Source organism: Sclerotinia sclerotiorum, genomic scaffold, assembly GCF_000146945.2.
Source record: "Sclerotinia sclerotiorum 1980 UF-70 scaffold_4 genomic scaffold, whole genome shotgun sequence".
In the NCBI taxonomy this organism is placed as follows: domain Eukaryota; kingdom Fungi; phylum Ascomycota; class Leotiomycetes; order Helotiales; family Sclerotiniaceae; genus Sclerotinia; species Sclerotinia sclerotiorum.
The window spans coordinates 1,955,314-1,975,039 of record NW_001820832.1 but is presented as its reverse complement, the minus strand read 5'-3'; the positions used below and the strand labels follow the sequence as shown (position 1 = coordinate 1,975,039).

The 19,726-nt window shown below is 41.2% G+C and overlaps 13 protein-coding genes across 13 annotated transcripts; 5 read left to right on the top strand and 8 right to left on the bottom strand.

The window, feature by feature from the left end:
* Nucleotides 1-399: 399 nt before the first annotated feature.
* On the bottom strand, nt 400-1,329 carry SS1G_03848 (predicted protein; the record flags this gene model as incomplete). Its single annotated transcript, XM_001595709.1, has 3 exons — nt 400-579; nt 705-735; nt 1,319-1,329. 3 exons carry the CDS (start codon nt 1,327-1,329, stop codon nt 400-402), a joined length of 222 nt encoding a protein of 73 aa, XP_001595759.1.
* Nucleotides 1,330-3,173: 1,844 nt separating this feature from the next.
* SS1G_03847 (predicted protein) lies at nt 3,174-3,365 on the top strand (the record flags this gene model as incomplete). Its single annotated transcript, XM_001595708.1, has 2 exons — nt 3,174-3,297; nt 3,340-3,365. 2 exons carry the CDS (start codon nt 3,174-3,176, stop codon nt 3,363-3,365), a joined length of 150 nt encoding a protein of 49 aa, XP_001595758.1.
* Nucleotides 3,366-5,376: 2,011 nt separating this feature from the next.
* SS1G_03846 (hypothetical protein) lies at nt 5,377-6,274 on the bottom strand (the record flags this gene model as incomplete). The annotated part of the gene is made up of 3 exons (XM_001595707.1): nt 5,377-5,990; nt 6,047-6,191; nt 6,245-6,274. The coding sequence occupies 3 exons, from the start codon at nt 6,272-6,274 to the stop codon at nt 5,377-5,379; spliced, it is 789 nt and encodes a 262-aa protein (XP_001595757.1).
* Nucleotides 6,275-7,263: 989 nt separating this feature from the next.
* Nucleotides 7,264-7,773, top strand: SS1G_03845 (hypothetical protein; the record flags this gene model as incomplete). Its single annotated transcript, XM_001595706.1, has 1 exon — nt 7,264-7,773. The coding sequence occupies one exon, from the start codon at nt 7,264-7,266 to the stop codon at nt 7,771-7,773; it is 510 nt and encodes a 169-aa protein (XP_001595756.1).
* Nucleotides 7,774-8,207: 434 nt separating this feature from the next.
* On the bottom strand, nt 8,208-9,122 carry SS1G_03844 (hypothetical protein; the record flags this gene model as incomplete). The annotated part of the gene is made up of 1 exon (XM_001595705.1): nt 8,208-9,122. One exon carries the CDS (start codon nt 9,120-9,122, stop codon nt 8,208-8,210), a length of 915 nt encoding a protein of 304 aa, XP_001595755.1.
* Nucleotides 9,123-9,559: 437 nt separating this feature from the next.
* On the bottom strand, nt 9,560-10,075 carry SS1G_03843 (hypothetical protein; the record flags this gene model as incomplete). The annotated part of the gene is made up of 1 exon (XM_001595704.1): nt 9,560-10,075. One exon carries the CDS (start codon nt 10,073-10,075, stop codon nt 9,560-9,562), a length of 516 nt encoding a protein of 171 aa, XP_001595754.1.
* A 679-nt stretch (nt 10,076-10,754) lies between these two features.
* On the bottom strand, nt 10,755-11,879 carry SS1G_03842 (predicted protein; the record flags this gene model as incomplete). Its single annotated transcript, XM_001595703.1, has 4 exons — nt 10,755-10,830; nt 10,978-11,006; nt 11,532-11,609; nt 11,802-11,879. 4 exons carry the CDS (start codon nt 11,877-11,879, stop codon nt 10,755-10,757), a joined length of 261 nt encoding a protein of 86 aa, XP_001595753.1.
* A 779-nt stretch (nt 11,880-12,658) lies between these two features.
* Nucleotides 12,659-12,826, top strand: SS1G_03841 (predicted protein; the record flags this gene model as incomplete). Its single annotated transcript, XM_001595702.1, has 1 exon — nt 12,659-12,826. The coding sequence occupies one exon, from the start codon at nt 12,659-12,661 to the stop codon at nt 12,824-12,826; it is 168 nt and encodes a 55-aa protein (XP_001595752.1).
* A 264-nt stretch (nt 12,827-13,090) lies between these two features.
* SS1G_03840 (hypothetical protein) lies at nt 13,091-13,774 on the bottom strand (the record flags this gene model as incomplete). Its single annotated transcript, XM_001595701.1, has 1 exon — nt 13,091-13,774. The coding sequence occupies one exon, from the start codon at nt 13,772-13,774 to the stop codon at nt 13,091-13,093; it is 684 nt and encodes a 227-aa protein (XP_001595751.1).
* Nucleotides 13,775-15,260: 1,486 nt separating this feature from the next.
* SS1G_03839 (predicted protein) lies at nt 15,261-15,533 on the bottom strand (the record flags this gene model as incomplete). The annotated part of the gene is made up of 1 exon (XM_001595700.1): nt 15,261-15,533. One exon carries the CDS (start codon nt 15,531-15,533, stop codon nt 15,261-15,263), a length of 273 nt encoding a protein of 90 aa, XP_001595750.1.
* A 281-nt stretch (nt 15,534-15,814) lies between these two features.
* On the top strand, nt 15,815-17,461 carry SS1G_03838 (hypothetical protein; the record flags this gene model as incomplete). Its single annotated transcript, XM_001595699.1, has 4 exons — nt 15,815-15,873; nt 16,255-16,453; nt 16,503-17,274; nt 17,430-17,461. The coding sequence occupies 4 exons, from the start codon at nt 15,815-15,817 to the stop codon at nt 17,459-17,461; spliced, it is 1,062 nt and encodes a 353-aa protein (XP_001595749.1).
* A 645-nt stretch (nt 17,462-18,106) lies between these two features.
* SS1G_03837 (predicted protein) lies at nt 18,107-18,362 on the top strand (the record flags this gene model as incomplete). Its single annotated transcript, XM_001595698.1, has 2 exons — nt 18,107-18,158; nt 18,244-18,362. 2 exons carry the CDS (start codon nt 18,107-18,109, stop codon nt 18,360-18,362), a joined length of 171 nt encoding a protein of 56 aa, XP_001595748.1.
* Nucleotides 18,363-18,822: 460 nt separating this feature from the next.
* Nucleotides 18,823-19,374, bottom strand: SS1G_03836 (predicted protein; the record flags this gene model as incomplete). Its single annotated transcript, XM_001595697.1, has 3 exons — nt 18,823-18,876; nt 19,012-19,136; nt 19,320-19,374. 3 exons carry the CDS (start codon nt 19,372-19,374, stop codon nt 18,823-18,825), a joined length of 234 nt encoding a protein of 77 aa, XP_001595747.1.
* Nucleotides 19,375-19,726: the final 352 nt, after the last annotated feature.

Below are 19,726 nucleotides of genomic sequence, written 5' to 3'. Positions count from 1 at the left end.
ACGAGTAACTGTAAGTCTTGTCTCTTCAAACTTGTAAGCCCAGATTACAAGCTACTTAGTAAGTCTTACCTTTTTATGAAGTTATCCCCTTCCATCATCCCACTACAATACTTTCATCACCTCAAACCTACATACCTACCCCGCATTAATTTTCCTTGCTGTCGATACCTACAGAGCTCGCATTATTTATTATTTATCTTCAATTAAAATCCCAGATCTTAATTTCCTCGGAGAATACTTAAATTACGATTACATCATGCATACATACATACATCTTCCATGTCCAACCTTGGCTTCATCCGGTCGATCTCCTTGATGTTTGAAAGTTTGGCAAAGAGGAGTTTTGATCATTGTATTTTGATGTTGCTAGTAGCAGCCTCTAGAGGGATTGGACTTGGACTACTTTAGGGTGTGAAGTCGCTCAGTGGCTGGTTTGAAATTCAGGAGTAAATTACTAGGTACTCGTAATGCGGGTTTTGAGAAAGGCTGGGCAAGTGCTGCGAAAGGAGGATTTTTAGTATTGGCGACTGCATAGCTGCTTGCATATTCGTTCTGCTTAAACAGAAGTTTGGTCGTTTTCTATTGCATACATTTTTGTCTTTCCGTTAGAAGATGATTCTTTTGAAACTATTAAGTCATTACAGTATTTCCTAGAATTCTTATGAGTACGTCTCCATAAAATCTTCAGGACGTGTATAGCATACCATCACCACCACAAATAGCATCCAGCAAGTTCTGTAAATTAGCAAAACCCCCCCATTTTCACACCCACGATCATACAACTTAAGTATTCAAAAATCCATATCCACAGTTCCCTCAAATTACAAGCGAATCTAATAATCCAGATGCTTTTTTATACTCATAAAATCGGGCCAACATTTTGCTTCCTCAACTTTCAAGGCCGAAACCTCGAAATCATCGAGTAAATTAACTCTTCAATGTTATTATAAGATAATAATCACCATCGTTTCATTTTATAATATGCCCATTGATTATCCTTCTCGATTTCCATCGTCATTATCACTACCATGAACTATATCCGCTACGAGATTTCGAGATATATCAGTATTTCAAACTTCGGGCTTCTACCAAACTCTCTGTTTTTGATTGATTCTTAGTTACTCAAAAAGACAAAACCTCTATTCAACTGCTTGAAGTTTTCGAAATGATTTGAATTCCTGTCTTGATGGATATTATTTCTCCTCCTTCTTTATATACTTGTTACGCCGAGTAACAGGAAACCCTCACGTGCAATCAATATCACGTGACTGGCTCAGTAAGGATCAGTGAGCTCAGTACTGAGCCGCATTGATCCTACTGAGTAGCCATCGGTACGAAGGTCTATATAATCTAGATGGGTTTCCTTTGTATAAAGCTTCGTGCTCAAGATCAATCATTTAGTATACTCTACTATTAGTTACGAATTGCATTGTCATTACTTAAGTCCTTGCTTGACGCCTAGTTATAAACCACCTCGAGAGCCTAGAGCACCTCCACATGATCTAGACGGCAAATCTCGTTGTGACGCCTCACACTTTCGGGTCACGTGGCATGCCCCGTTTGTATTTAATCACAGGAAAACTCGCTATTCTTGTTTTCCTTCTTCTTTTCTCCTTAGCTTAGTATTTTCTAATACAAGATACTTTACCCAGTATTCTTGAGTGTGACACTCGTAACAGAAGTTTTACTTTGTTAATTATTAGTTTTTAATAAAATATTCTTTATATTAAAAGATTGGGTGGAAGAGGCCTCTATATTGACTATATTACTACGTGTGTAGGCATATTAAGATCTCCTCTTGGTATCCTCGGAGGGGACCAATATGCCTGCTTATGGTTCATCTAATCTAGCCTGTTTAGGTAACCGTATTACTAATCACGACACGTGACTAGTACCGGTAACTTCTATTCCTTTTAACACTTTATATTTTATTTTTTTTCTAGAAAATTAAATATATATATATTAATCAATTTCCAAAAGGGGTAAGATTTATAATATATATAAAAAAGTAGAAAAAGAAAGAAAATCTGAAGTATTGTTACGAGTTTGCCGTCTAGATCACGTGAAAGTGCTCTAGGCTCTCGAGGTGGTTTATAACTAGGCGTCAAGCAAGGACTTACGTAATGACAATGCAATTCGTAACTAATAGTAGAGTATACTAAATGATTGATCTTGAGCACGAAGCTTTATACAAAGGAAATCCATCTAGATTATATAGACCTTCGTACTATGCATCCCACTGCCCTCTATCGTCCCATCAAGGTGGGAATATTTCCCACCATAGTGGGATTCCTCAGCTCGGTGGGAATCCTTGATCACGTGTTTTCGATCAGATTCGATGTCTGTGCTTGCTTAAGGTGGGGAGACCACATGAGTCAATTGCCATACGTTTTGTATGTGAATCTCCTTGCTTTTCCAAATGGTCCGAGCTCGTATGGACAGATCAGCTGTTACTTCGTAACACTAGATTTATCACCTCTAAATATAAAACCACCACTTCTCCAGCCTTGCAATGAAACTAAAAGTATTCAAATTGTCTAAGAAAGTTAATGATGATGCTTATGTTTCAGTAATGTTTATAGAGATCTTGTTAGTATGTACGAAATACTAGGTCGCAATGAGATGCGTAGATTGTCGAGCTTCTGTGAGTGGAAGCAAATGTTCTATCTGGATTTTTAGATCATGATAGTGATGAAAGACTCATGGTAGTGATATTAGATATTAGCTATACATATTCAATTGATATCATACCCTGATGATAAAACAGCCTCTTCTGATTTGGCAATAAAGCTCTAGTAAAACGATAATAAAGATCCAATGTTGAAAAAGGGGCTAAAGTCCTGCGAAAATATCCTTCGATGAAATAGCAGCATGTATACATTTCTCATTTTAATACGCACAGCTGCGTCTGGTATCTTTTCCTGAATTCAGTGTTTTTTTCGCAAAGCCTGCAACGCCCATGGAATAACTATCAAATAGATAACTATGGATTGTTTATATACTTGGATTTATTTCTTCGAGATTGAGTCCGGCTTACTATTACTGAAAAAAGGTATAGGTGAATTATTAAGTAGGTATATAGATCAAGAATACCCGAGTAGTACATTCAATACAAACGCACCAATCAAACAATCCCGCTTCGTTCAGACCCCACTTAATATTCTGCATTTATCATGCACTTAATTTACCCATCTAGCACTATAAAATATCCCAAGGACACACTCAGAACATGCTGGGACGAAAGGGAAAATGGGTCGGAAACAGGACATAAGGCGTCTGTATCTAAGAGATGTGATGGTATTTATGATTAATAATAATTAATTGCGATCGGTGTTCTAGCCAAAAATGTTGATGGAATAAGATAATATAAGACTTAGAACAAACGACAATACTCCTTTAATTAAAAAATAAAATGGGTAATTTTGAAAGCAAAAATGATAAAAAGGACCAATATATCACACCAAAGTCTTCTTTACGAAAAAAAGCCGAGGTAGGCTACAAAGTCTTTAACTCTGCATTTAAAAAGGTTCGAAAGAGGTTTCCTAAAATTAAAAGAATTATTTTGCAGTGTGATATGGATCAAAGCTGTAGTTCTCCGAACCTTATATAAAAAAGAAGATTGCGTGGAATGGTCTATTTGGAATATGTAATACCTGACTTGGTTAGTGAATACATATCAAAGTTTACAGAAATAACATTCTAGAATCAATAGCTCAATATTTCAATACCTTCCAGAGTGCACCAAAATCAACGCTTTTTATAGTGTAGAGAATACAGGGTTGCGATCCGTATGAGAGTAGTTTTTCTATAGTGTGTTAGGGTATTATATATATATATATGAATTGAGTGCTCTAGTATTTCTTAGGTCGTGAGAATCTGAAAAAAAAAAGAGGTGAATGTGTTGACCTCCTGGGATCTTGGCAGCATATGCATATATATTGCATGATGCATATAAGGAGCAAACAAAACTCAACCTTTAATTCATTCTTTCCTTTTTGGTATACTGTTTGTTTGCTTTCAATATTTTGATTTCAAAGCACTTTAATTCCGAAGGCCGAATACCTAACCCTATTCCTTCATTTTTTGAATATATACTCGCAGCTTAACTGCTTAGCTAGAGAATCAATCAATTCAATCTGATGCTCTTTCTAGTCTCAAGAAACCCAATAATAAGACATGGCAGGTATTAGAGTTTTCAGAGCTTCAACATCCGGGTTAGAAAAATATAAGTACTTGAACTGAATATCACCTAAACAAGTGGCGGGTACCACCAGATTCCTAGTCAACATCCTCGCTATGCGGCTGCTTCATGTAGTGTCTTGAGTCGACGATATCTCTATCTCTATCCCTCCCCACTCTACTCAATCAAATATCCAACTAAACCCTTACACCTTTAAGTGAATCCAGACGACACCTCACCTCACCACATTTCCCCCCTCCCCCACAAAACTCCTCTCCCTCATCTATAAAACCACAGCACCTCCGCCACGAATTCTTTCCCTGTAGAAAAGCGAATTAACAACCATGGCGCCACATTTAGGTTACAATCCCGAAAAAAGCACACATATAAAAGAAATCCTGACTAGCAAATCTCCCCCTCACCCTACATGTCTCCATATATATCCCTCGTTCTCCTTCTCTCTATATATAAATCATACAAGTTCATCTCCCAATATTCAATATTTAGTTGCAACAACAAATCTTTACTCTCAAAGCTGCCAAGCGCGCTGTCAAAAATGAAAAATTCCACCTCACTGTTAGTTTTCTTTTTGTGCTTGTCGTCTCATCATCTAAAAACCTCAAGCTTTCCTTTTTTTTTTTTTAAAAAAAAAAAAAGGAGACACCCCTCAGGTCCCACAACAAAATAACACCCCATCCCATACTATCCTACCACCTCATAAGAACAATGAGATGATACCAAATGCAGAAACCTTGAGCATCTCGGGTATGAGAGACAGACTATAATTGATCGTCAAAGGAGCCCCCATACGAGATAAATAGGTATTTTTATAAGAGGCTGGAAAGATTGGTTACCTATTGTCTATTAGTTGTAACTTGTAAGGCTACTACCTAGTTAGGATGTAGATATCAAGGTAAGATCTTAACATGATCTAGGTACGACTTGGTAGTTTTATTTTTGTATTTATTCACTTGAATATGTACTAGGTAGGTAGCCGTGATTATTTTGTTGCATATCTACGTTGTTTCGGAAATCGAATCTAGACAATAAAAGATGATGCTTGGTTGTTTCGAATGCGGATGAGACGAGAATGTAACTCATGTCGTGTTACATGTCTTTTGAATTGTATGGGATTATACTATTATCTCCATTTAAATCACACAATAGATTGGTATACACGGTTCTTCCGCACCTATTTACAATTTACTCTGCACCAAACTTCCTCCATCCAAAGCAATTGTCGCTCCATTAACATAACTGCCCGCTCTACTCGCCAAAAACAAACAAGCCCCTGCCACATCCTCCTTACTTCCAATTCTACCCAGTGGAATCCCACTCACAATCTCGTCTTTGAAGTTCTCGAGTGTAGCTGCCATCATCTTACTCTCAAATGGTCCACAAGCCAACACATTACTCGTAATATTTTTCTTTCCTAGATGATTTGCCAGAACTCTGCTCAATTGGTGTAAACCAGCTTTACTGGCAGAGTATGAGAAAGTTTCGAGAGAAGGAACGCGGATTCCGTCAACGGAACCAATATTGATGATGCGTGCTGGGTCTTCGGGGCTAGATGCGGCTTCCATGAGAGGCGTGAGTGCTTGGGTGAGAGTAAAAACTCTGGTGAGGTTGAGAGTCAAGACTCTTGTCCATGCTGCATCCGGAAATTCCGCATAAGGAGCTCCCCAATTGCTTCCAGAATTGTTAACCAAGATATGTAATTTCTTTTCTTTCTTTTGTAATTCATCCACCATGCGTTTGCAATCTTCGAGTTTGTAAAAGTCAGCTGGAATGGCGTGTGCGGAACCTTTGCCTGTAGGAAAGAGTGATTAGCTTGACTAAGAGAGAAATTGGGAGAAATCGAGGTACCGAGTGCGTTCAATTCTTTGCAAGCTTCTTCGCAGGCTTTGGCATCGCGGGATGAGATGTAGACTTTAGCTCCATTCGTGACGAAGCCTTCTGATATCATGCGCCCAACTCCCTTTGCTCCACCTGTAACAAGAACTACCTTGTCCTATAGATTCCATTAGTTCATGAACTGCCCAAAGACAAAAGTTGACTGCTTACCTTGACATTAAAGAGATTTGCGGCATCCATGATTACTATATTTCTGTAGTCCCACCCTGTATATGTGATCGAATTGGATAGTGGAGTCTGAAATGTTTGGGATTGAATTGAACAATGAATCTGATTAGTTTAAGAGTTTGCAGATATATTTCATGGAAGATAGAAGAGGAAGTAAGCTGTAATTGTGATGAGGAGGTTCAAGGAACCATATCAATTACCCGGAATTTCCTGAGCCTCGGCTTGATTACAGTCTAAGGACAGGGGTAAGCTCTGTTCGCTTAGCGCCACAATTGCCACATACCTTATAGGGGCCATATACGAGTATATCAGTTGTCTTTCCGCTCCAATTTTCGGATTGGTTCTACAACAAATATAATTATTAGAGCAGTTTTACAATAGATATAGAGACGAATATATCTAAATAGTTGTAACTGAATCAAAGAATGCTGGATTAAACAGGAATATTGATGAAATAAATAGAAAATAGTTGAAGAACGAAGCCGATGCAGGGATCTTCAGATGTGCCTCTGAATCTGGCCACATCCAATAAAGTTCCGGATTCCTGGAGAAATGATAACTTCAAGTTTAGATATTAGTAATCATTTAAGGTTTCGAAAATCCACATCTGTTATAATCTACATCCGCTCTACAACCGTGGAAATCCCTAGATCCATCCACACAATATTTTACATCCGTTGAAGACCTAGATCCACTAGACTAAAGTAATCATTTGAAACAGATGAAATCACTCAATTACGACTATAGAACTAAAGCACAACCTATATATACCCGTCCAATTTCCTCCTAGGTAGGTACCTCATCTCTGGAAGATTTGGTATATTTTATATCTAAAGCACAGAGGGGAAACTCATCAGTACAAATCTGAAATTTTCAGCAGATAAGACTTTGATACCTTTGAACAACTGACGAGGAAGAAGTCCAAGGTGAAAAAAGGTATCAACATGACTTCGGATCTCAGTTTATCAGGTTAGTCAAGTTCATCCATCAAATATTCAAAAATGGTACTGAACAATCTAGAAACACGTGCTCGCCTCAAAGCCCAATTCGAGGGTTATGATACGGCTCAGCATGGTGAGAAATGGGATCAGCTCTGGAAAGACAAGGTCACTCCATGGGATAACGAATCACCTAATCCGGCACTCATTGATATACTAAATGAGCGGGAAGATCTTGTCTCGAAGAAAGCTGATGGCTCAAGGAAGAAAGCTTTAGTTGCTGGATGTGGAAGGGGATATGATGTCCTGCTATTGAGTGCTATGGGCTACGATGCTTATGGGCTGGATATTTCTGAGACAGGTCTGCAAGGTGCTAAAGATACCGAGAAGGAGAAAGATGGCAAGGGTTTGTATGAACCAAAAGATGGGGTTGAGAAAGGGAAAGTTACCTGGGTAGCTGGAGACTTCTTTAAAGATGATTTCTTGACAAATGTAGGCGGGGAGAAAAAGTTTGATCTGATTTACGATTACACGGTATGTAATTCTTTAAACTTCTTGGATCAAGATTACTAAACCTTGAGAAAGTTTGGTTGTGCATTACCTCCTGTTTTAAGGCCTGCATGGTCCAAGCGATATCATGAGCTTCTGTCCCCAGAAGGAAGACTGATCTGTCTCGAATTCCCTACTACGAAATCTCCATCGATTGGAGGTCCGCCATGGGCCATGCCTCCAAGAATTTATGAAGGTCATTTGTCACGCCCCGGGGAATTGTTGCCATACACCGAAACCTGCGAGCTTGAAGTTGAAAAACTCGGCCCACCACAGCAAAATGGCCTTCAGCGTATTGCACACTTTCATCCCAAGAGGACCAATAAGGGTGGATATGACTCAGATGGTAAAATCAATGATTGGGTCAGCGTTTGGTCGCATTAGATAGATTCCGCCTGCTGATTAGAGTAGAAATCGAGTTTGGGCGTGAACTTGAGCTCCTTCAGCTTTTTTGTCTTTTATGGTGCTCTCCGAAGTGAATTGTAGTGTTCGCCCAAACCAAATCCGTGTCGGTAGTATGCTAGATAAATTGTCTCTGCTTTGTTCTCGGTCCCAGGCTCAATCTTTTGCGTTGCTCCATTTTGTAACACACAAATTTCAACATTGTATGTTTTTGCCAGAGCGAGAAGTTCCAAGTGACCACCCCATTCCGCAGTGTCTCTAATTTTATGGACATAATTCTCGAGAGGCTCATCTAGGAATGGAACAAAATCATCTGGGTGTCCCTCAATATATGTTGCGGCAGCTTTGCGAACCACTTTGTATCGCTGATCATCCTTCAATCCTTCCGCCTCGGCTCCAAGAGGTATCCCGGCTTGTGATAGTTGATCGGCTACGGCAGAGAAGAGACAATGTCCGTCGGGTCTAATTTGTTTCTCATGTAAGTTTCGCGAAGTAAATTCCTCCTGCATTCGTTTCCTTTCTACTTCTTTTTCATCAGGCATATTCGCAGCCTCTTTTCTAGCTTCTTCTACAGCAGCCTCTTGCTCCGCTGCCCTTCTTGCAAGTCTTTCTTTTTGTCGATTGCGTTTCTTAGGCTGTCCTGCTTCAGATTCTACCGTTTCCGCAATCGAAGATTTCTCTAATGAGTCGGTAATATTGTTAACTTCACTTGCATCAACCGCATTTGCCGATGTTTCTGAAGCTTCCTCGTCAAGCTCGGGAAAATTGTCAATATCCGGAACAGAATCCCCATTCATTGATGCTATTTCTTGAGCTTGTCGTTCTCTCAATTGTCGTTCCAATTCCTCGCATTCGCTGTTCACACCTTTCCGAGTCTTCTTCGTTGCGCCTTTCTTCTTTTGTGTTATGCGTCCCTGCAAATCCTTTTGCTCTTTGCGATGGCGACTTTGCATTTCTTCGAAACTCTCCATCTTGATATCGTTTTCTTGGATTTGGTGATGGACGTTGTGTGTAGCGGGGTGACAGTGAGGGGCAGGGTTTAGGGAGGGAAGTTCAAGAGTTTACCAATGTTATATTGCGTACACCGCCTTTTCGGCAGTATGTTAAAAGTATATGATCTTGACCTGATGCACCGGGGATAAAGTCTAGAATATGCTCTTATTCCCAATAGTTGTAGTTCGCAGCAAATTTTGTCCCAATTGGGACAGATAGATGTGCAATTTGAAGAATTTTACAGACATGCAACAAACAAAATAAAGTTCAGTTGACAGAAGATTTATAGGCAGAAAAGGGCGGTGACCACAACACGTGTTACAGTAATAGCATGCATAGAAACACAATAAACTAATTTTCGTTTTCCATGAATACGAGTAATATTCCTATACATTCTCTCAATTCCATCCTATACCTATAGCACCTCCATAAAGTTTTCAGTCGCACCCTCGGCACCAATTGCAACAGCAAAAAGGATCAACTCCTCCGTCTTACTCGTGTTCTTCCAAGCATGCCACCCCGCTCGCTGAACAACCACGTCTCCCTTCTTCAAGATCTTTTTCTCCCCGTCGGTCGTTGCGTACTCTGTCTCCCCACTCGTGATATAAATATAATCAAGTGTATTCGTACGATGCATGAATCCCTCCTCTCCATTGGGATTAGGTGCGATAGTGCAAAGTCCAGCTTTGCTGCCACCGGCGGATGGAAATGAGGGCATTCGATCCTGCTGGACGAGTTCTTGACGTGCTTTAAAATCGGTGTCGTCGGTGAATGAGGGTGTAGGGCCAGCAGAGTAAACATAACTTACTGCAATACCGGGGCCTGCTGGCTTCGTGACGAAAGACGCGGAGTCAACTAATGTGGTGGTTTTGTCATCGGTATTGGTAGTAATGTATAACTTTCCGCTGACTTCTGGCGTGTACGCAGACATGTTGAGCTGATGTTTGGGGAATCTTCTTAGATTGAGGATGCTTGAACCGACTGATAGCTTCACCAGGAGATTAATTTAGTGTTGTGTGCTTGTAAATGATTATGTGGGATGAGGCGCTGGTATATATAGCAAGCAGTAATAAGCCTCTACCCTATGGATCCACCACGCACCGTAAGACGGACGATGAAAATGTAACTCCAGTTACTTTATAATTAGCGATTTGGTGGAGCCTTCGAAGGATTCTAGTGCATGCTTAATAGGGCCCTTACAAAACTATAGTTGTCCGATGTCCGTCTCTGGTGCCAATTCTGACCACAAAGAGAAAGACGATAAACTAAATGGAATAGCCTGATGGCCTACCCTTGCTGTGCAATTCTACGTCATAACTCGTACTACGACTCTTCTGGTTGGTGCGGGGTAAAATGACCATTCTATTGTCAAATCCGTCCTACCGCCAGCGAGAATCATGAGGGGTGTTCTATTAAGAGCACTCGATCCACTTATGCCTCACTTGCCTAAAAGGGTAAGACGATTTGAAAAGCAACGGCACAGTCCCACTGTTGATGAAAAGGTTGATACCGAGAGATGAGAATGTTCTAGGCCAGAAAGACGGACAAGTGTAAACCATTTTGTCCGTGTCGGGCTTTCCACTCAAATTGCAATTGCTGCGTCGGCAGAGTCAGCGTGGTACCTTGAACCAACGTCGTTCAGTTCTATTGTTCTCTTCCTGTGTGAAATTTTGTTGGAGTCTGGCTCTAAACAAATTTGTTAGTGGACTTCGTGTTGTTGCCAACAACGTAAGGGAATGTACCATTTATTAGTTTCCTATTTCTCTCACATATGGAAAGTCATCAGGTGATAATTGATCCTCCACGTTGTTCCCATCGATAATAAGGAAATACTGACGTTCACCATGTAGTGGTGGGATCTTCTGAAATATATGTTCTTCTTAGTACATATATTGGAATCCACATCCTTATAAATGATCGGTATCGAGACTCAAAGACATAATCAGTAGTTTCTGGTTAGATATTACTTCGCGGACCCCCAGAGGGCAGATCATCTAGTGATGAGGTAGTCTCTGATAACTATAGCATGATATCTGATCAAGATTCGAGACCTGAATGTTGAGGAAAATCTATTCTGACTTATGCGAGTGAATTGTGAGTCTTCAGGATGCACGGGCTGTGTAAAGTTATGGTATTATGGAAACCCATTCAGCGATTAACTATCAAAACTGGCACGTCGTAAGGGCAAGAGCACCTCATATATTATTCCCGATTTAATTTTCGATATTTTCCATTAATTGCAAAGCTTTCATGACCTCTTTTATTTTTCTCACGGAAACTCCTAATAGTTGCGGACTGCGACACAGCCTTTGCTATACTACATAAACTATTGCTTTCATCTCCTTCTCATTTTCTTCCCTAGCTCAAAATAATTTCCGTTTACTTACAAAATTCCAAAATTCATAATGATAGCTGTAGAATTCCCCTCCAACTTCAAAACAGACACTCTTTCTTCCCGGCACAACCTACGTATATGTTAGCACCCTCTCAACACCAAGCCTTTCAAATCCAACGTTGTCTTCCTCCATCGTGTTTCATCCACATCTTATGATTGATCATATCAAACTTCTTGTTTTGCTTCTAAAGGACGTAGAATTATTGACCCGGATCTTTTAGACTATGGAGGTACCGATAAACCTGACTATGTAGAGGCACACATCTTCAAGAATGTGACCACTGATATTAAGGACTTGCTCACCTATGAGAAATTTGAGAAAATCGACGCCGCATGCCATGACTACGGGAGACTTTTTCGATCTCAACTCATTAATTAATATCCATCGAGATTCCCCCTCGCTACATTCTTAGCATTTCCATACGTAGTGACTGGAGCACCCTCTGTCTTAGACCTGCTCACGCAAAAAACGGAAAAAGGGTTGCGCTTGAAAGGTTTGGATGTATCCAATTCTTCTTCGAAGAGGATTCTATGGATGGACACCTACGCACACCATCCCCTTTCATCCCAAATCCATAAACTTCAATTTCCAAACTCCCAAAATCCCCAAAAAACCGAACATCCCAAGCAAAAAAATCCATTTCTCACAAATATATAATTCTAAAAAATAGACAGCTAAGAGATTCCCCCTAAGCACCTTCCCTACCCACCTCGCTAAAAGCCAACTAATCCACCTCTTACAGCACTCCCCCACCAACACAGCAACCTCCAACCTATATTTCCACTGGCTCTCTCATTGTATAAGATAATAACTCCAGTTTCCGCTATTAGGCTCAATATGGAATATGGCAAGTACGATCGATTGTACAATTATGCATATTATATAATCAAGAATCGTAGCCCCAATAATTAAAAAGATAAGGTAACCCCTCTTCATACCTAATCTTACATATAATTTGAATTAATTAACCGCAGCCCCATAAATTGCTATCGTTGTCGATATATGGACGACAATTGGGGGTATCCGAGAAGAAATTCGATGATGAAACTCGGTTCCTAGATGCTATGTCGCGCAACTTTTAAGTTTTAATTTAGTAGAATTGGGAAAGTGTTGTGAGGATGAGAAGTGTGTTGGAGCGGATGCAGTTGTTTGCGGAAGATTTGGTTACGAGGGAGGTGCAGAATAGGGGTCATTGGGTACATTTTGAGGCGAAGGATGAGGTGAATGGGTTTTTAGATGATGATTACGAGGGGAAATTAAGCTATGGGACTTGTAAGGCTTTATGACGTAGTTATTTTTGTGAGATGCGAGTTGGAAGGAAAATCGAGTTTGAAAAGGAAAGAAAACAAAAAAATAGAACAGTGTTTAATACGCTTCATTCGTTCTACTCTATACCTATATCTGTTTATTCTAACAAATAAAATGAATGATGATGTAATTTCCCTTGCTAACCCACCCACCCACCTCTCCGAATCCCCATAATCGCCATGACCAAACCCCAGGATATCTAATCAAACTATACCAAAAACACCATAAACCCGGCCACATTCTCAATCTATTCTCGTCCATGTCTTTTTTTCTAAAAGCTCTATCGTATCCACCCGAGTCAATCTCTTCCCCTGCCAAACCTTCATACCCGCAAAGTACGGAAGCGAAGAATTAGTCCTGTTACTAGCATAGAATGCTTCCCATGCGGAAATCTCACTAGGATGGATAGAGTGAAAGAGGAACATCATATTGAGCATAAACATTCCATCGAAAATAATCAAGATCATCTCATGGCTTCGAATAAATCCAGTCGTACCGGTCAAATTCTCCATCAAACGAATAACCGATCGAACGGCGATCAGAGCAGAAGCGATATATAAAGCAATGAGATGTTTCTTATACGGGATCTCCCCACCCGAGGCTTTCGGAATCGTGCTTGTGGAAAGGCGTTGGAAAGGATTGCGCGACATGTTGTATTGGAATTTCCCGACCGTGAAGACGAAGATTAGCAGGAAAACAAGTTGTTCGCCTAGTCCCATCATGACGAGCCGGTTACCAAGTCTAATCCAGCTAACAGGCATGGTAGTCATAAGGCGGAGAATAGAACCAACGATAAGAATCAAGGCAGAGAAACAATCGAAAAAGAGAAAGATCTTTTGGAATCTGCTTAGGCGAATTGGTGACTGTGATTCGCCTCCTACTGCTTTGACTATATGTTCGTAGTACATGTAGACTGCTGCTGCCATGATGGTTGGTGCTACGAGGATACAGGTGTATTGGATGGCAAAAGGGATAACCGAGAAATTTGGTGATTCGAAATGTGAGATGGCCCGGCATCCATAACCAATTATTTCGACTATTGGTAGATATTAGTACAGGCAATTTAGTCTCTGGTACGAAAAGGGCGGACTAACGCAAACCTCCCACTACGATGGGGATGAAAAATTTGGTTTTAGATCGCGATATTTGATATATGTGTAAGGCTGTGGTTTGTAGGAAGGCTGCTGCAAACATCACACCGTTCATCATTGCCGGATCATAGCAGTAATATGCACATGAAGCAAGGGTCGCTGTGGCTACCATGATTGCGGCTCTTGTGTTATCAGGATGTGAATATGGGGAAAGGCGGAAAGATGTCGATTGAAATGGAGTTTAAATATTAGACGAAAGATGGAGAGGATGGCTTGATGTGTTGGGAAGATTCATTTTCTCGAGAAGAATCCCCTCAGTTATATAGAAAGACACAACATTCATCGTGATAGTTATCGCATATAATGTTTAGTATGTGAAAAGATGGTTGAACGTTGAAGCACGATGTCGATACCTGGCACTCCATACCAAAAATCAAAATAGAACAAAGCTTATGGAAAAGTTGAACCAATCAAATCGCATCGCATTGCGTATAGCAAAGTTTAGCCGGGATTAGAATAATAGTTTTGGCTGGAACAGTAAGAGCGGGGCTAAAAAAAACCCGAATACGCAAATGCGAAAGTTTAAATGTGATTTACTAGCGTCCGCAGCATCAGCATTGTTTGAAGGTCTGATGAATTGTCACAGCTCCCATAGGGCTTGAGTGGAGTACCGATTAACGCTTGTATATTCGACACCCCTTTTGCAACCTCAGAGCTTCATTTGGCCATAGATAAGTACATACCCGTTGATGGCTGAGTTTCTTGGTATTTCTGATGTAACTAAAGAAAAAGAGTCTTAAAAAACTGATAATGTACAGGCAGGGCTGTTTAACCAAATAAGTACATGGAAAATCTAGCCAGACTTTTGGTCTAAATAAATCGGGAAACGTAAATATGAAAGAGATCATGACTAGAGATTGTGTTCGAGATGCATTTACTATGCCTGGAAGAACTCCGATACGACTCACCTTACATCAATCTGGATGAATGATCTTCCCCCTCCCAGTTATACAAGCATATTAACTAGTAACCTGCCCCGGAGCCTTGCTACCTAGATGTGTTTTATTCTAGAACAGAGTTTTGTTTTCCAGTGACTGGAGTCTGAAAGTTTTGAAACAGGGTCCTACAGATCAATAAGTTACGATCCAAGCTGGGGGCACCCGTTGAGCCTGTCCCACTGCGCCGTTTTTGATGGATTTCCGTCTACCAGGCGTTGTTCCCTACCATACAGAGCCCTAGTAACTGATGTGTGACCACATACTAGACTGTCGCTTATTTTGTGGACATCTACTCAATTTCGACATCGCAAAAATGTTAATTTTTAGGCCACCATTTGAAATCCCGACCTCCCCCATTCGGCCACACAATAGACCTCCCAAGTCTTGCTTGAGGTGCCCAAAGTACTCCAGGTTATATGGTTTCCCGACAAATTCTCTCGTGGCAATAAATGGCCATCGTGGTTTCGTACATGACGAAATGTATGGTCGGTATCGCAATGTCTTGAAGACTTTTCGCACAATGCACGCGGAAGTGCAGACGCGCCACTCAAGATGACTGTCATTAATTCTGCGAGTTGATCAGTATTTCGAGACATACTGAACGCATTCTCAGCAGCCGGACTAAATTTTGAGCGTGTATTGTTGAAGCCATCATGAATATAGTTGTGGTAGAGAAGGCACGCAGCGACAAGACTAGTGTTCTGATGAGTAATCAAGGCTGCTTGGTTCACCAGGTGGTTGTAAAATAGCAAAACCGCGTTGTATCATTGCGTTTTATTATTGTTCAATTATTATCAGAATGTGGACGCATTCAAAGTTCTCTCATTAATTAATTATAATTTGAACGGATTATTTTGCTGGTTGTTGCCGATCCTGAATGCCTTTCTGTAGCTATAACGCTGATGGGCCTGGTGGGCCAATAAGTTCACTGAAGAAGTGAGTTCAGAGGGTTGTCCAAAAAGCAACCATATGGCATGGCATCACGTTCATCGCCAACAGCTCCTTTTCTCGTTTGCTGTGCATCATCGGAGATGGGAATAATCATGGATTTTAGCATACAAAACAAAGCCACCGAAGCTGGTGGTGAAAGAATATACCCATTTTTGATATTTCCGTTCGCGGAGAACCCCTCATCCCAATTATCACTTCATTTATCATAACATCTTACCATCAACATTTGACCTTTCAAGCTTCAGTGATTTTCAGTTACTAAAACTCTACTCAATAACATCAATTATCTTCATTTTGCAAACATGAGCACAACAAAGTGGTACAATCCAACCTCTGGAAGGGGCAGGACAATTTTATTACTGGTAGTAACGGTTTCGTGGCAGCCCAAATTCTCCATGCCTTTTTGTCTCGAGGCTACAATATTCGAACTACTATTCGGAGTCCGGATAAAGCGGAAGCTCTAAAGAAAAGTTTCAGCAAATATACCAGTCAGCTTTCGTGTGTAGTTGTCGGAGATATCGTCGAAGAAGGAGCCTTCGATGAGGCTGTGAAAGGTGTTGATGGCGTAAGTAATCATATCAGAAACTACGAAGCTACTCACTCACATACATCAGGTGGTTCATTCGACCTCTCCATTTGTCTTTGACGTTAAGGATTACGAACATGACCTTCTCATTCCAGCTATAAATATCTTGAAAGCCGTTCAAAATAATGCCCCACAAGTAGAGCGTATAATAATTACATCTTCCTTCGCCACAATCATAGATATGGATAAGGGACTTCGCCCTGGTTATACATATAGCGAGAAGGACTGGAACCCCGTCACCTATGACGTTGCAGCAAACCCCGAAACTTCTGTCGAAGTCTCCTATTGTGCATCAAAAGCGTTTGCCGAAAAGGCGGCATGGGATTTTATTAAAGAAAACAAGCCCAACTTCAATCTTTCAGTCGTCTGCCCTCCTATGGTATATGGGCCAAATGCGCAAAACGTCACATCCCTCGACCATTTAAATACTTCTTCAGCAGATGTTTATCACCTCATAAATGGGTCTGAAAAGACAGTCCTAAACACCAATTTCTTCGGCTTCGTCGATGTCTGCGATATGGGAGAGGCTCATGCTCGTGCCTATGAATCTGCCGAAGCTGCTGGTCAACATTTTATCATTGCCGGTGGCACTTACACATATGCTCAAGTTTGCGAAGTTATCAGGAAGCATTTCCCAGAATTGAAGGATAAGACTCCTGATCCATCGACTGCTCCGATCGAAAATGCATATAATTTCAGCAACGAGAAGGCTAGGAAGGAGCTTGGAATGGATTTTAGAAACTTGGAAACGACGATTCACGATCAAGTTCTGGAATTTTTGAACTTGGAGAAGAAATTGGGTAAGGCATGAGTTGGGAATGGTACATCTTCCAGCGAAAGAAGTTTTATGATGTTTGAGATGGCTTTAGTGGCTCCTTCATGTAGGTCTTAGTAGGATATAATAAAATAAGTATGCTTGTATTCAGAAAGCCATCAACTAACTTACACCTCTCAGTTGAATATTTCTTTGTGAATAACGATGACTAATACTTGGCACTATCGCTAAATTTCACAACGCGTTATCCTACACCAATGGTCGAATCCTCTAATGCCAAGGCTTGGATCTGTGAGACCATGGCATCGTTATTCACCAGGAGCACCGTTACCAGTCGGTTATCTGTACGACCTCACCCCTGAAACGTCTGTTACCTATTCTCTCGGGTAGGGCTCCACATCTTCGACGATTGGAATTATCAACTTATCCTCCAAGCTCATAGTCGGGAAGTTTCACCTCGCCTCTAACTCTCATTCGCTAACATCTGATTAACCTGTGAAGGTGTCTGTGGCTTTCCTTTCTCTCCGAAATACACAAAAAATGGGTCTAGTTCATGCAGCAGTCTCCTACTCCGGATATACCAATGTTTGAATTAGAGCTGCATGCGATCGTCTAAATTAGGATATATCCATAATCCGGGCTGATCAATCAAGAACACACACATGATCCCAAGCCCTGGATCCATGTGACTTTTACCCGAATTCAGACGGGTGTTCGGGAAGAGGGACTATTTCTAGGGCACGATTGGTGGCCCGGTACGTACCCCGAAATGTGCCGCGGTGCTTGAGTTTATCGGATAGCTCAGGGAATGACTTGCATGCAGCGGAACACCTTCCTAGATTCATGAACTCTTTGCCATGTATTCCTCATCTGTGGACACGTCGAGAAAGACTATGTCTGGACAAAGATGTAAAATACCAGAGCGACTTTGAGGGCCTCTCATTCTTTTAGGATTGAACCCTGTCTATGAACGGATATGGCTACCCGGAACTAGATGAAAGATTTCCAGAAAATACGTCGATTGCAAATATGACAGGTGGTGCGGTGCCGAGATCTCATGCCGCAAAAAGGCAAAGAGGGATCAGCGCTAGTGCTAGAGGGCCGCAAATCTAAGACTCACAACATCTTGAACCTTTAGCAGCATAAATTCTCTAACCGCATCACAGCGTGCCAATTGAGTTGTGCTCAACCACGTTCAACATGACAACCCGAAGTAGTGGAAATAGCGAAATTGAGGGCGGCACTGGATCAGAAGGTGCTATGACGTGCACTTCTAAGGCGGATCATTGGTGATGATCTGACTTGGCAAAATCATTCACGTCGTCTAATATTTCTGATTTTAGAAGAATTCACAAGCCAAGTGAGCGAACTCAACGGTCAAATAAACGGTCTTACTTAATTAGGTCACCACCTAACCCATTTAGGGCTCAACAAACTACCTACCTGGGTAGTCTAGATTGATCCAAAAAGTAGCCTTATCGTGGAATTCTGCTGGTGTGTCGCCTAATTAGGCTTAGACGTTCAACTGGCCAGTGCGTAATAACTTTATTTTCTGTTGTATTTTCCGACCATCTCACATCTCCCTCGCAATTGACGTATCAACACTGGATCTCTCGGCTTTTCCCGTCTGCACAACCAGCAGGGCGAACGTTCTCCATAATCAGATTCCTAAGTCGATGGCACTACCGAATACCTGGGCTTGTTTTTTGATCGAAGTGAAAAGATTTTTGATTTTTGAACATCATGTCCTGTCGACTCATACACAGACATGCTCTTTGTTGTCATGATTTTCTGTCGTCTTGGCTTGATCGATGAAATTAGAGCCGCAATTCGCTGTCATTTCCCCCCAAGTCACCAAAGAAAATCCTTCAATCAGACGACGTGTATCTTCAACAACATGGTTTCAAGCTTTTTTTCCGTCACAGATTAACGTCTCAAAACGAGTGAATGAAGTGTTAGAATATCGCTTTCGCCGCACAGTTCTAGAAGCTTATCGTGTTTCGGCCTGTCAGAACCGGCCACGATCAGCCACGACCGGTCACAGCCACAAGCCAGCGGAGCACAACCCACACAAAACACTTTGACCGCCGGATTTCAGCTTATCGTTGCCATCATTGACGTGCATCGTTATCCACACAAGCGAACATTTGGGCAGGGAGAATTCCTTGAAATGGGCGCATTCTTTTAAGACTCCACGTTAGCCCCATGATTTTGCCCTGCGAACACCATGCATGGACTACAGCATAAAGGTACACAATCATTACCATAAATACCCGGTGGCAAAGGATCACGAGTGACAGGAAAAGATTCCTGGACTTCCGACTTTCGAGATCCCTATCATTCTTCATTTTGTTTAGGCCCGGCTTTCCGTGTGTGTTTTCCTATCGCCCATTGCAAAATACACAAGCCTCCCTATCGCTCGGCTAACTATTATCAAATATGTTACCATTGACAGAAACTCAGGAATCTACCTTGAT